At 39.4% G+C, this 15,837-nt stretch overlaps 1 protein-coding gene across 9 annotated transcripts in view; it reads left to right on the forward strand.

Moving 5' to 3' along the window:
• The window catches only part of rabgap1l (RAB GTPase activating protein 1-like), a 219,520-nt gene that overhangs the window by 199,717 nt on the left and 3,966 nt on the right, over nt 1-15,837 (forward strand). For 6 of the 9 annotated variants that reach the window (XM_060941348.1, XM_060941347.1, XM_060941349.1 and 3 more), the window contains 5 exons: nt 2,232-2,324; nt 7,430-7,540; nt 8,522-8,626; nt 12,850-12,933; nt 13,118-13,189. In XM_060941348.1, the coding sequence (XP_060797331.1) occupies nt 2,232-2,324; nt 7,430-7,540; nt 8,522-8,626; nt 12,850-12,933; nt 13,118-13,189 (465 nt within the window). Of the gene's footprint in view, nt 1-2,231; nt 2,325-2,419; nt 3,313-7,429; nt 7,541-8,521; nt 8,627-8,707; nt 8,776-12,849; nt 12,934-13,117; nt 13,190-15,837 lie in introns of those variants that run through there. The other 3 variants (XR_009656688.1, XM_060941352.1, XM_060941353.1) reach the window with 3 other exon arrangements.

A 15,837-nucleotide genomic window follows, 5' to 3' on the forward strand; every position in this document is an offset into this window, starting at 1 on the left:
TCCCCTTGGTCACATTATATGCCACCAAGGATTCCATTTCCATTGCTATGCTGATGACATCCAGCTCTACATCTCCACTAAATCCACCACCGCTGCTACCCACTCTACTCTGACTAGGCGTATCACTGAAATTAAATTATGGATGCAAGCCGACTTCCTCAAACTCAACTGTGATTAAACAGACATACTCATCATTGGCCCCAAATCGCTCATAAAAAAACACTCATTACTTCTCCCTCACTATTGACAACACCACCCTGTCCCCCTCCCTGCACATCAGGAATCTTGGAGTTGCTTTTGACATCAACCTCACCTTTGAACGGCACATCAACCTAACCACCAGAACAACCTTTTTCCATCTAAAAAAAGACATAGCATATCTCCGTCCTTCACGCTCTCTCCCTGCTGCCAAAACTTTGATTCACATCCCGACTGGACGACTGCAACAGCATCCTTTATATGGCGCATCATCCAAAGTCCTCAATAAACTCAAATACATCCAGAACTCCACTCCACGCCTGCTCACTCGCTCCCGTGATCACATCACCCCGTCCTTCAAAAATTCCACTGGCTGCCTGTACCACAACGGATTCAATTCAAAATTCTTCTCTTCACCCACAAAGCCCTCCAGAAGCAGGCCCCTTCCTATTTCATTGACATATTCCACCATCATACTCCTTCCCACACCCTCCATTCCTCTGATGCCAAACTCTTACCCATACCCCTCAGGACCAAGCGAAAGAGTCTTCTCCGTCCCTCTGGAACTCCCTCCCTAAACACATCCATGACTGCACCGACCTGTCCAGTTTCAAATCATCTTTAAAAACTCATGTCTTCAGAACTGCATATAACCAATAATATAATTTGGATTTATGTTTTATGTAGTTTTATCTGTTGTTTATTCTGTTGTTTTAACCTGCCTTAATCTTGTTTTTACCTTGTAAAGCATCTTTTCTAAATACTCAAAGTGCTCTATAAATAAAATGTAGTAGTATTATTACTATTATTATCTGACCTGCTGGCCTTCCAGTTGAGGTAGTGAAGCTTGACAGTCTCTCGCCAAGATGCATGTTTTGTGATGATGTGATTTCTAACACTGTTTTATAAGCTGGATTTCTTGCATCTGTTCACTGCCCATCTTTATCAGCGAGGTTAAAAAAAAAAAAAAGTCCAAATCCTAGTCTCTGAGTCTCTCATTTTTTTCCACACAGACTGAGGGCATGAAACTTGCAGAACATTTGCTGATGGTGCGGCTTTGTGCATCTTACACGTTTGAGTCAAATTAGCACAAAAATTTCATTAGCCTGTCTCCAAAATATGTCCATGCAGCACTTAAATAATTGGAACATTAGAGAATTGAATTACTTACCATGTTGTAATATTGAAAATGTCTGGAACTTTGACTAGTTATACAAATTAGCAGGTTTATTTTTTTCTCTTTTTCAATTTTGTAGGCCTGTCATTTTTAATATCGTTCCCAAGTAAATATGGGGTGTGTTAATTAACACCATTTTTTTTCCCATGTGACTGACTTTATGGATGACTTATTGATTCTGTCATCTACATCAGCTTCACCTACTTTTGGTTGGGTTAAAGGGAAACGCTGATCAGTAGTTTCCCTTATTTATAAAGGTGATGATACACGGGGCAACTTTTTGGGCAGTGTTGCCGAGCAATGTTGCTGGCAACGGGCAACTAGGTGAGACACAGGGCAACTTTTCAGGGCAACTAACAATGGGCAACAACAGTTAGCAACGGCAGTTTACAGTTAGCTAAAAAAAATCGATGTCTTAATTTTTGCTGTGACCATTTAATCAAGCTGTCTGTTGTTTTTTAGAGCTTTGGTGAGGTAAATTCCTCCATATAGAATATTAAAATAACTTACCAGAGTAAAAACAGATGAGGAGTCTCTCCATCTCTTCACTCCACTGACACTGAGCGGCCGCCATATTTGTTTGAAATTTCTGATCCGAACCTCACCGGAGGTCACATGACTCGATACTCGCGTTCTGATTGGCTTATCTCAAAAAGTTGCCAGAGATTATCAAAACCATTCAGAAAGAAACAATGTTGCCCAATCTCAATAGAAAAGAGTCAAAACACAATTGCCCAGCAACATTGCTCGGCAACATTGCCCAAAAAGTTGCCCCGTGTATCATCACCATAACACTGTATAACAGATCCAGGGTTCACACTGTATATCCATATAACACTTTCCCCAATCTCCTCAGGTGCCAACTAAGAAGCTGAAGAAGTTTGAGAAGGAGTACCAAGCTTTCCGAGAGAGCCAGCTGCAGCAGGAGGACCCTATAGACAGATACCAGGTAAGCAAAATGGCTACTTGAATCATATTTACTGCTATCCCTGCTTCTTCACCCTCATCTCCTGCCTTCACCTTCATCTCATGGCCCTGTCTCAGTTCAGGACTGTGTAGAGATCTGCGGCGAGCATGGCATGTTGCACACAGCACAAGGGGAAAAGAGAGACTCTTATTCATAGCTGTGATCGTATTTGTTCAGCTTTTTTGTTTGTTTGTTTTTGAACAGAATATAGAGAAGGTGACCATACTCATGAGGACTCTTTGTTTTCATTTTGTTCCTTAAGGAACAATTTTAATTTTAAATACACTGATGTTTTTGTTGTACAAATTTTTTTTCTTTTTTTTGTACTGAAATACTGACACTTTTTAATATATAAGCTAAAGGACAATGTTTCCAAGAGCAGCTATTATGGAGAATTAAGTTTGGATTTCTTAATTGTTTAACTGTAAACCAAATTAGCTAGCATGACATTATTGTTAAACAGTTTAACGTTTAGTTTTCAGTTTGTTCGATTTGTAGTGTTCTGTGTTGCAATATATTTTCTTACATTTTCTATTTTTCATGAACATGCAGTGTATTATTATTTCTGTTCCTTCCTTTGCACTTCCTTTTGTATTCTGAAGTTTGACTTGTATCTCTGTTCATAGTGCATGGTTTATTATTTATTTTTCTTCTGTAATAATGCAATAAAATGCTGTTTCACTGTGGATTAGGGGGTTTTCTCATGGTAGTATATTTTCACAAGCTTTTTAAGTAAGACTTCTGGATGCAAGCTGAACTTTCCGTGATTTCCGTTCCATGACTTCCTGTTTACTTCCTGCAACACTCACACACTTAACCAATGGGCTTCGCTCACTCACCCCATTTACCAAATGCTGCATGAGTGAGTGGAGAGGGAGCAGTGCGGTTTTCTGCAGGAGGTCTGCTGAGGTGTGTTTTCTAGTGCTAGATCGTGTAGTGTTGTCACACTGGTAGTCTACAGCAGTCGCAGGTAAGCCCTAAACCCAGCGGTTCTCTCTGGCTATTGTCAAAACTTGCTTCTCCTGCATGTCTGCTATAACTTCTCTCCTGTTCTGCGCTTTATGGGCTTATTGTTTGTTAGCTGTGAAAAGAGCTCTGTGGCTCTGCATGACACGGGGATCTTCATGGTTTAAGCAAGTGGCAAGGCAAGCGTGCGTGTGTGTGTGTGTGTGTGTGTGTGTGTGTGTGTGTGTGTGTGTGTGAGAGAGATGAATCAAAATGGGACTCAGATGACCAGTCTTCCTCTTCCTGATAAGCAGAATGTCCGGCAGTGTGTGTATCATGTGAGAGCACTTAGAGGGAGTGGACAGTGTCACACAAATCCTCTCCTTCCCATGTAGATAATGCAGATGATGAAACCCAGTTTAGAGGAGCAGCTAAAAGCCATTCAGTTCTCATGTACAGTGTGTGTTTAGGTTTCAGTAGTCAGTACTAGCCTTATATTAAAGTAGCTGAACAAAAACTTAATTTTATATCAGTTTCCTCTCAATATACAGTACAATGCAAAAGTCTTAGGCACCCTTTTTTTAAAAAAAACAAATTTTGATACAAATTTTTATTTTATGACTTTTGTATTACTGAGTCAGTAGAAAAACAAACAAATGTTACAGAAAAATGTTTGGATGTCAGTAACGAATCCAACATATTAAATAATACAACACATTTCAAATAAAAACATAATGAAGTATGTTAGGTTTTAACTGCAAAAATAAGACCTGCAGTCAAAGTCTCCATAAGATTCTCCAGGATGCTCAGAAAAACCTATCAGCCAATTTCCATTTAAAACTTCCCAAAGTGTACCTGAGTCTCCTGATGCATTTTTTTTTTAATGGTTGTCACACCAAATCTTGACTTTGTTTAGTGTACTACTGTTTACTGTTCCTTATAGTTTTTTTGTTTTTTTTATGTTGAAACATTTATAGTTACTTTTGAAGTACTGTATGTATTGTTAAGTTTTACACTTGAATTCCAAGATAAATGTCATTAACATGACAGGGAAGTCTGTTTTTTCCAGAATTATTTTTTCCCATAATATGTGTTGTAATCCTGGGGAAAACTCATCAGAAGTCGCTGTGGATGAACACACAAAAAATTTGGGCCCATAACATAATTTGACTTCTGTTCATTACAAAATCATAAACATATTTCACAATGACATGGATATGTCTTTATTTACTTTTTACCCGTTCCCTTTTTGTCTTCCTAAAAAGATCATATTTTGTAAGGAGCCAGTTTTTTTTAAAAATGGTAAACAGTCTGCCTAAAGTTCAAAAGCCAGCATCTGTGATGGTATGAGGGGGCATTAGTGCACATGACATGGGTAGCTTGTACATCTGGGAAGGCATCGTTAATGCTAAATTTTTGTTGGCCAAGGGTGACTTAGTCGCACAGTAAACTTTGCACTTTGATCAGGCTGTTGCATATCTACATACTGCATCAAAACTGATACAAGTCTAATCAGTGCCATTTATAATCAGACACCGGTTGACGAAACATAACTAAAATGGCTGTAATTTTCAGAAGTCTGTAGTTTTCAAATTGTATGTAGTAGAAATATGTCAAACTTTCAGCATTCAGAGGGTTTTCCCAGACCTCCACACATCCATGAGGTTTTAGACCCCTGTGATGTTGGCATTCCATACGATGACAACATGAATAAAAGTATTTTGATTTTGTTTTTGCATGCAAAATAAAAATTTTGCTCAAACAGTTTGAGGAATTAACCATTAAATGTTTTAATGATCCAGCACCCCACTGACACTCAAATGACTGCAAACATGGCTGATTCATTTGTGCACGCACAATAAACATACATGCTTCATTATATCTTAAGGTTTTAAACGTTATTTTCTTGACGTGTGATGTCACTTAGCACCCCGTTAATTAATTTATTTTGTGTATGTAAACAATGCACAAACAAATCAAAATACTTTTTTATTCACATTCTCATCATATGGAGTGCCAACATCACGGAGGTTACTTTTAGGCCCAGAGCTTCAATGCTAAGTAGGTCAAGCTAATTTGGCTGATGTAGGTGATGAGCAAAACTACATTTGTTAAGCTATGATTAACAACCACAAAACTAAATTACTGAGAATTTTAACAGTGCATGTCAAGATGATGAAATCCCACTCCTGCCAAACTGTGACACTCGTGTGCTAGTAGTTACCAAGCCTGCTAGCTGTTTTTGGTATAACGGCATAATGAGTTTGTAAATGGAATGTTCCTGTACTTTAATAGATCCCCACTTTTCTTTTAACCTCTTCATCAGGACTTTATGTAATCTTATACAGAAATGCTGGTGTAGTTTAGGACACTGTGTGACTTACTGTACTGTACCAAACCTTCACCATGTAGCAGAATGCTGTGGCCTTAATTCCCTCAACACAGTTTGTGATGGAAAGTGATAAATTTAGTAGATGGTAATATAGAGTTCCTTTTTTAGACTAAAATTGTAAATATGTGATGTCCCTGCTATTTTACAAAATTATGTCTTCAGGCTTCAAATTTTAATGTGTAATGATGTCTGAAATGTTGACCATGTATTTGTCAGAAAAGAGTAACACGGTGGCACAGTGTACAGTATTGCTGTCTCGTCACACTAGCTTGCCCCATTAAGTCCTGACCTGTGTGTAGAATTTCCCGCTTTCTCGGAGTAAGAAATTAACTCCAGTTTTCTTCCCACCTCCCAAAAGCATGCCAGTAGGTGGATCGGTGACTAAATTTCCCCTAGGGGTGAAGGAGTGTGTGAATGTGAGCGAGCATGGGGCCCTGTGATGGACTCTCGTCCCATCCAGGGTCCATTCCTGCATCATATCCAGTGTTCCTGGAATAGGCTCCAGTTCCAGCATCACCCTGGCGAAAGTGAATGAGAGAAAAATGAGTGAATGAATTCGTGGAAAAGATGTTTACTTGTTAAAAACGGCAAACGTTGGACATTAAGTATGTCTCGGCAGATTGTCTACATTCTGAGCATGTGGGAAATTGGATTAGTTGAGCTAAACAACTGATCTTGGTTCGGATCTCGCCTGTTCATCCTGCAATAGTCTCAAGGCCAAATTCTGATCCTGGATCAGCAGTAAACACTGCATGCTGCTTTCAGTCCTCTCTGCTACAGTTCAGCCGGCTCTGTCTTGTGCTCCTGCTTATATTTATTGTGCTGCTTGCAACACGCTGCTATGCTCATTTATTTCTGCCTATCAGATTGAAAAATCTGTTTTGTTTAATATGGTATCAGGAAGTGAAGTGGGGTAGAAAAGTAAAGGTGAATAAGAGTGTGTTGTGCTAATTATTTCCTCAGTGTAGTTTGGTTTCTCAGATGATTGTGTGTGAGACACTTGTACACAAGTCATTAAGCTGAATTTGAGACCAAGCGGAAGATACTATAAGCAGTCATGACATTTTTTTGCTATTTGTTCCTTTTTGTTTTTCGTTGTTTCCAGTTGCTGACTGTTGGCTTTTGTGCATCGTCATGCATACGAGTGAACTGCATTCATTTATTTTGTAATTAATGTATTTATATTATTGAAGTGTGTGTTTAGCTTTAGCAAGTCCAGTTCAGCCAGCTCTGCCTCACTTTTGTCACCCTGTTCTATCTAGTCTGTGAGCCCTGTAGACCATCAAGCTTGGTCAGTGCTGAAGCTGCAGAAAAACTGTTGACAAATGCAAACTTTCTGAAATGTGGTGTCTCAGAAATTTGGCACTTTTTTATGGCAACACAGAGCACAAAAAGAAAGAAAAATTAAAGTGACAAGCTGGCATGGTTTAGATGCGTCTCTGTAAGTGAGCAAACTGCCCTGGCTACATTACTCCATTTTAATAATAAACTTTTAAAGAGCTATCAGCGTCCCAGATTCCCAGTCACTCAATTTTGTAATTTCTACAATTACTGACCTTCATTCAGGAAGTTTATAATTGTCTAGATGTATTTCTGTGGTTTTGAAGCTTAGTTGTAGTCCAGATAGTTTCTGTGTGCTCTGTTCCTGGCAAGTATGTATTCTTAAAACACTTAACAGTAACTGTGTGTGTGTGTGTGTGTGTGTGTGTGTGTGTGTGTGCGCGTGTTTTTGTTGTTTTTTTTCATCCAGAGGGAGAATCGGAGGCTACAGGAAGCCAGTATGCGTTTGGAGCAGGAGAATGATGACCTTGCTCATGAGCTGGTCACGAGCAAGATTGCACTGAGGAATGATTTAGACCAGGTATGTATTTTCTAGTGCTGTCAAGCGATTAAAATATTTAATCGCGATTAATGTCGCGACTGTCGTAGTTAACTCGCAATTAATCGCAATTTAATCACACATTTTTGTCACATGAAAAACCATTGTAATTCTCTTATCAGCATAAAGTGAATGGGCTTGCTTTGTACCAATGTTTTTGTTTTTTTTTTATTGCAGAGCATAACACGTCTTGTCACAGCCACTGACATCCATAACTTCCATATTAGATGAGAAAACCAAGGGATGAAAAATAAAGTGCATATCACTGTGAAAATAAAAAAATGTTTTATTTTACTCTTCATTAGTTTCTTTTGAAGAGAAGTATTTGCCATAAAAGAAGAAAAAAACAGATAACAAAAATAAAAACATTCATCATATGTTCAAAAATGTTCATCATAGTGTGGCACTGTATTATCTAATGCTCACTGCTTATAACTCTACACCTACCCGGTGGAGATGAGCTGGGAAACTGAAGACTGAAGGAACAGTATTGAAAAGTATTTTCCAGTCTCACCTGTAGGTAATCCCATGTGATCTCGTTTGGACGGTAAACCTGTTGGTACAGTTAAACGCAGCACATGAATAAGGCATCTTTATTCTCGGCTACTATCTAGACGCTATACCAGAGACGGGTGAAGAAGCTCCACTTTGCCCCATCCAATATGGCGGCGAGGATGTTTATATGTCTATGCCTTTCTCCATCACTCACACGTACTCTTATTGAAGCAGCGCGCGACAAGCCTCAACAGGAACTACGGGTGACTCGCAGGGCCAAATTAGAATTTGCGTTAACGGCACTATTTTTTTAAATCACGTTAAATTGAGATCGCGTTATTATCGCGTTAACTTTGACAGCACTAGTATTTTCTTTTCCTTCAGTTTATATATTGTGTACATGACACAAAAGAATGTTCTTCTAGTTTTGTTGCTGCAGTACTGAGATGGAGCTGTGTTTGTGTCTAGGCGGAAGACAAGGCCGACGTATTGAACAAAGAACTGCTGAGCACAAAACAGCGGCTGGTGGAGACGGAGGAGGAGAAGAGGAGACAGGAGGAAGAGACAGCTCAGGTCCGCATTAACAGTCAAGTACTCATGCTTCTGTTTGTCAGTAAACCTGTCTGGAGTTGATTAACAACTTTTATACCACAGCATTGCTGAATTCTCGATTTGACTGGTTTGAAGGTGCTGATGTATTTTCTGTCACAGCAGCTCTGACAGTAGGTTTATATTTAATACATGTGTTCTAATATGTTATTGTTTCTGTAGTAACAACTTACACAGTGACTTACAGTGGTGCTTGAAAGTTTGTGAACCCTTTAGAATTTCCTATATTTCTGTATAAATATGACCTAAAACATCATCAGATTTTCACACAAGTCCTAAAAGTAGATAAAGAGAACCCAGTTAAACAAATGAGACAAAAATATTATACTTGGTCATTTATTTATTGAGGAAAATGATCCAATATTACATATCTGTGAGTGGCAAAAGTATGTGAACCTTTGCTTTCAGTATCTGGTGTGACCCCCTTGTGCAGCAATAACTGCAACTAAACGTTTCCGGTAACTGTTGATCAGTCCTGCACACCGGCTTGGAGGAATTTTAGCCCATTCCTCCATACAGAACAGCTTCAGCTCTGGGATGTTGGTGGGTTTCCTCACATGAACTGCTCGCTTCAGGTCCTTCCACAACATTTCGATTGGATTAAGGTCAGGACTTTGACTTGGCCATTCCAAAACATTAACTTTATTTTTCTTTAACCATTCTTTGGTAGAATGACTTGTGTGCTTAGGGTCGTTGTCTTGCTGCATGACCCACCTTCTCTTGAGATTCAGTTCATGGACAGATGTCCTGACATTTTCCTTTAGAATTCACTGGTATAATTCAGAATTCATTGTTCCATCAATGATGGCAAGCCGTCCTGGCCCAGATGCAGCAAGACAGGCACAAACCATGATACTACCACCACCATGTTTCACAGATGGGATAAGGTTCTTATGCTGGAATGTAGTGTTTTCCTTTCTCCAAACATAATGCTTCTCATTTAAACGAAAAAGTTCCATTTTGGTCTCATCCATCCACAAAACATTTTTCCAATAGCCTTCTGGCTTGTCCACGTGATCTTTAGCAAACTGCAGACGTGCAGCAATGTTCTTTTTGGAGAGCAGTGGCTTTCTCCTTGCAACCCTGCCATGCACACCATTTGTTGTTCAGTGTTCTCCTGATGATGGACTCATGAACATTAGCCAATGTGAGAGAGGCCTTCAGTTGCTTAGAAGTTACCCTGGGGTCCTTTGTGACCTCGCCGACTATTACACACCTTGCACTTGGAGTGATCTTTATTGGTCGACCACTCCTGGGGAGGGTAACAATGGTCTTGAATTTCCTCCATTTGTACACAATCTGTCTGACTGTGGATTGGTGGAGTCCAAACTCTTTAGAGATGGTTTTGTAACCTTTTCCAGCCTGATGAGCATCAACGCTTTTTCTGAGGTCCTCAGAAATCTCCTTTGTTCGTGCCATGACACGCTTCCACAAACGTGTTGTGAAGATCAGACTTTGATAGATCCCTGTTCTTTAAATAAAACAGGGTGCCCACTCACACCTGATTGTCATCCCATTGATTGAAAACACCTGACTCTAATTTCACCTTCAAATTAACTGCTAATCCTTGTGGTTCACATACTTTTGCCACTCATAGATATGTAATATTGGATCATTTTCCTCAATAAATAAATGACCAAGTATGATATTTTTGTCTCATTTGTTTAACTGGGTTCTCTTTATCTACTTTTAGGACGTGTGAAAATCTGATGATGTTTCAGGTCATATTTATGCAGAAAAATAGAAAATTCTAAAGGGTTCACAAACTTTCAAGCACCACTGTACATGGTGGATGCTCCACATAATCTAACGCTAGTAATAAATGCATTAAAACATGTTTTATGTAAACAAATACAAATGTATAATCATTGATGTGCTGAAGTTTTCTGTAAAGACATGTTAAACGTTTATGGAAGGAGTCTCCAGTTTCAGGGTTTTGTAGCAGTCGGGGTAGAGCTGTAACTTTGTTTTCCGCCACAGGAAAGTCTTCAAGGCTGAGGGCTTTGTGGTTTACTGTTACATGGTAACATGATATGCTGCATTTTTTGTCCTATTAACTTGAGAAAGAGAGGTTGGTGAGGAAACTAATGTTCATAGCTCTTACAAGCTCTAAGTGACGACAGGCTCCGCATGCGCTACAGATGACGTGGTTACAGATTAGGTAAAATTAAAAGTAGACGGCCTTTTGATTTCATAAAATCAGTGAAATTTAGTTCCCTCTGAAATTTGGTCATTGTGATATATGTTTATTTTTGTAATATCTAAAAAAAAATTTAATTGGGGGGGGAGACCCAGGCCATTCTATGGCTGGAAAGTAATTTAATTTGAGGGAACTCCCCAGCAAATAATGTGCATGCAATCTCTCGCTTCGCACAGTCAAACAGACAGAGGAAGTCTGTGTGTGCAAGAGGACGACGACCTTAGTCATCGTCCTCTTCATCTTTAGGGTTTTAAGGCAGCTGGCATCCACAGTATTGCATTACTGCCATCTACAAGTTTACCTTGACCGTGCACTGACAGTTACATCTTTCTGCCGACAAATGAACAGCTGCTCACACCGACGTGCTCGCTGACTGCTGATATTTATTAGTTTGGTCCTGCGTTTCCTTTCCTTCGCAACATAACGTCTTTTCTTCTCGCTTTCCATTACTGTAGTTGGTCTTCCACATTTCATTCACATTCATGTTCTCCATTGTTCTCTCCTGTTTCAAATTTGTATCCCACAATGCCTTGCACAAACAGGGAAAGCCCACCACGTGATGCATGGCGTACAGTGTTGGGCACGTTACTTTCAAAAAGTAATTAGTTATAGTTACTAGTTACTTTTCCCAAAAAGTAACTGAGTTAGTAATGGAGTTACTTTGTCATAAAAGTAACTAATTACCAGGGAAAGTAATTATTCCGTTACATTTTGTTCCCCCTCAAAAAAAAAAATCAAATTCAATTAGTGTAATCATAATAAAAGTGAATGTTAAATGTGTTTAATGACTGAAATGGACACTTAACAGAACCAATTAGTAATGTTATCTACACTATATTAATATTTTTGTGGGACAGTGTGAGATAAGACATCTATCAAATGTAATATATTTTTGTAGTTGTTAAAATTGTTACTACACTCAAAAAAAACCCAAACATTGGATTTACTTAACCGAGTTATGGCAACCGGTCCAACGAAACTGTGTTAATTTAGATGTATTGAATACAGTTTTGTTGAGTTTTTCAACACATAACTGTATTCAATAAATCTAAATTAACACAGTTTCGTTGGACCGGTTGCCATAACTCGGTTAAGTAAATCTAATGGGTTTTTTTTTTGAGTGTAATTACTGGCCACTGACGAGGACAAACGCTTTGTTCCTCGACATAATGTGCATTGCACGTAAACACTCTTGCCTTTTATTTCAAGTAATGAAAAGTAATGGCTGTATTTCCAATGTGAAAGCGCAGTGCTGGGCTGACCGCTCGCCATCGCTGTGTCTTCCGATTGAAAGAGCGCGCAGTAGTGCAGTAGGCGTGGCCTACCTACGTATGTTGTCCAAATCTACTCTGATTGGCTTACTGTGCCGTTGTCTCGCGTCTCCCCGCCCCACACGAAAGCAGAGTAAAGAAAGGCTGAACGAGCAGCGTGCCAGATGAGAACAGCTTTAATAAAGTAACGCATAGCATTTTATTGTAAGTAACGGGAACGGCGTTATAACGATGTAAAAAGTAATTAGTTAGATTACTCGTTACTAAAAAAAGTAACGCCGTTAGTAACGCCGTTTATTTCTAACGCCGTTATTCCCATCACTGATGGCGTAGTATCTTGAATTGGGTCATGGTGAAGCAGGAAAAAAATAGCGGTGCATTTAGGGCCATGTGGCCCTAAATTCATTAATTGTTCTGTTTTTAAAAAACTAATAAAATCTTAAGCCTGTGATTTGAATTCAGTAGCTTTCAGTGCACTAAACAAAAAAATTGGATGTCAGGGAAAATTATTTTTATGACCTACACTTGAAAAATCTGAAGGGCAGTCTAGCTTTAACATTGCAGTTTTCCTTTAAGAATCTCAGCTAAACAATTCTGTGCCACAGTGATGTGATGGTTGTTGCCGTTTCAACTGAGGTTGTTTTGATATTTAAAGTCAGTTTTTGGATGTTTTCTCACAACACTGAGTCATAAAATATTGTTTGTTTTTTATTTAGCTGAAGGAGGTGTTCAGAAGAGAGTTGGAGAAAGCGGAGTCTGAGATTAAGAAGACCACAGCCATCATTGCAGAGTATAAACAGGTAACAGGCGCTGTTCCAGTAAATCCTTTGTGTCCACCAATCACACACATCTAATGATCTTGACATTCATATTCCTCTGCTTTTTTACAATCACCAGAATCAGTGGCATATTTCCTGCTATTTATCTTCAGGCTATGGTAGAGATGATATGAAGGCTGATAATGTTTAATATCGTCTGTCCCAGATTTGCTCTCAGCTGAGCACCAGGCTGGAGAAGCAACAGGCCTCTACGAAGGAGGAGCTGGATATTGTGAAGGTGAAACATCTGCTTACAGTTTCCATACAATATAATCATCTTGGCAGTACATTGAACAAATTTAGTCAAGGTGATCTTGTCTTTTTGTCACTTATTTTGTAATGGTTCAGTTCCCACAAAACTTGTTAGGCCACATGTCCACTGCCAACCAATACAACACTTCTCTCTTATTCATTTCCAGTGTGGAGTAGCAAAAAATGCATGAAGGGTTGTGCAATAGCGAGCAGCAAGAACTTCGGTCGTGGCACAGTGAGAAAAGTTGAGCTAGTTTAAACATAATGCCAATTACAACTGAAAGTCACGTAGTGTTGATCAGTCAGACAAAAGAAAGCGTTCCATTGCCTGTGTTGTATTGTGTCCATTTGCATTTTACTGCTTGTGTGTAGTTCTGTCTGGATGGCATGGACAAGAAATGAAAGCATGTTACAGCTAATTTTCCTGTTACTGTTTCACGTCTATATTCATAGATGAGTGAGTTGTTTTTTGTTTTGTTTTTTAGCAGAAACACTTGTCATTGGATTCTGCTGTAAATAGACAAAAAAATGTTTAGATTAGATTCACTTTATTGATCCCACATCGGGGAAATTCACATGTTACAGTAGCAAGAAAATGTCATACAGATAAATAAAAATTAGACAAACGAAAGATTAAATACAGAGGGCTATTTGCATTATCTACCTTGAAAAGTATAGGAATATTGCCTTATTGAGAGGCTCGGGAAAAAAATCGCACATTACAGGTAGACTCTGTGTTGTTTTTTAATATATATATATATATATATAAAAACAGAGTCTACCTGTAATGTGCGATTTTTTTTTCCCCGAGCCTCTCAATAAGGTCTTAAAATTATTTTTTTACATACTTTTATTTTTTATATATACTATTCAAAAAAAGTAGGGGATATTTTATTTTGAGATCCAAATTTTCACATATACAAAGGGATACGAAAGCATGTTGTATAGTTCCTTACTGAGGAAGCATTTCCAAAGAAATTCATCACCCAAACACATCAATGACACTCTCATGATCAGCTACTGATAATCAAGGGGGTCGTGCCACAAATTTGCATGACTCTGAATTGGAAGGTTAGAGCCACTCCAAAGGAAGATTTTGAAGAGAAAGCATCAGATTATCAGTGGTTGAAGTCGTTAATTAAACAGAGACCATGCGCCGTCTAACACAGGATGAGAGGTTATGTGCCCTTGGCATGCTACAGGTTGGCACAAGACAGGTCGTTGTGGCAAGAGCATTGAATGTTTCCCAGTCTGTCATCAGCAGATTATGGTCCAGACATCGTGCTACAGGGTCTGTTCAGGATAGACCACGATCCGGTCGACCAAGGGCAACAACTCAGGCTCAGGACAGATTCATCCGCACTATTGCCTTGAGAAATCGTATGGTAACAGCAAATCAGATAAGGTCTCAACTTCGAAGGGATACTGGCTTGGTAGTGAGTGGCCAGACCATCAGGAATCGACTGCACAGATTTCACTTACACGCCCGACGTCCTCGTGTCATTCCCTGTTTGAGGGATTGTCACATTAGGGCCAGACTCCAATGGTGTCGTCATCATCAACGCTGGGATAATCGCCGATGGAACCACGTAATGTTCTCAGATGAGTCGAGGTTCACTGTGGACTTCCTGGACAGACGCAGGAGGGTTTGGCGCCGACGTAACGAACGTTTCCATGACGTTAACGTCATTAGACATGATCCGTATGGGGGTGGCTCTGTAATGGTGTGGGGAGGCATCACTGCTGCCGGCAGAACAGACTTGCATGTTGTTGCTGGACGTGTCACAGGGCAGTACTACCGGGACAACATCTTGGCACCCCATGTTGTGCCGTTTGCACGTCGTTATGGCCGCCGTTTCATTTTCCAAGATGACAATGCCAGATGTCATAGGGCCAGGATCGTTACAGATTACCTCCAGCAGCAGAATATCACCAGATTACCATGGCCAGCACTCAGTCCGGACCTTTCCCCCATCGAGCATGTCTGGGACATGCTTGGACAGCGGCTACGCCAACGTCAACAACCTCCTGCCAATGTCCAAGAACTTGCTGCAGCATTGCAACAGGAATGGAATAACATTCCCCAAAATGACCTGGGACGTCTCGTTAGGAGTATGCCACGCCGAGGGGGTTTTACCCGCTACTGACTCGGTTTCAAAATGGTGGTAAATTTGCTGTGTGACCCTGTGTTTGTGTTGACCCTTATTCTGGAGAATCTGTCCTTTACTGACTGTACACAGGGTTTCGAATAAATTGACAAATGTTTCCTTAATGTTTTTCTGTCATTTGTTTCCTTCCTGACCTCATGATCTGCATTTCATTCTACTTGTAAATCCAATATCCCCTACTTTTTTTGAATAGTGTAATATATATATATATATATATATATATATATATATATATATATAAAATAAAAGTATGTAAAAAAATAATTTTAAGACCTATATTATTGCACATAATAATTGCATTGATGAGGTAGAGGTAGTAGTGGTGAAGTAGTGCAAATAAAACCGACAAACAGGTTATTGGTGCTACATTACAAGTTGTGGGTGTTATACAGTCTGAACTTGTAGCACCAATAACGTTTGTTGGTTTTATTTGCACTACTACCTCTACCTCATCAATGCAATTATT

The sequence above is a fragment of the Neoarius graeffei genome, chromosome 15, assembly GCF_027579695.1.
Source record: "Neoarius graeffei isolate fNeoGra1 chromosome 15, fNeoGra1.pri, whole genome shotgun sequence".
In the NCBI taxonomy this organism is placed as follows: Eukaryota; Metazoa; Chordata; class Actinopteri; order Siluriformes; family Ariidae; genus Neoarius; species Neoarius graeffei.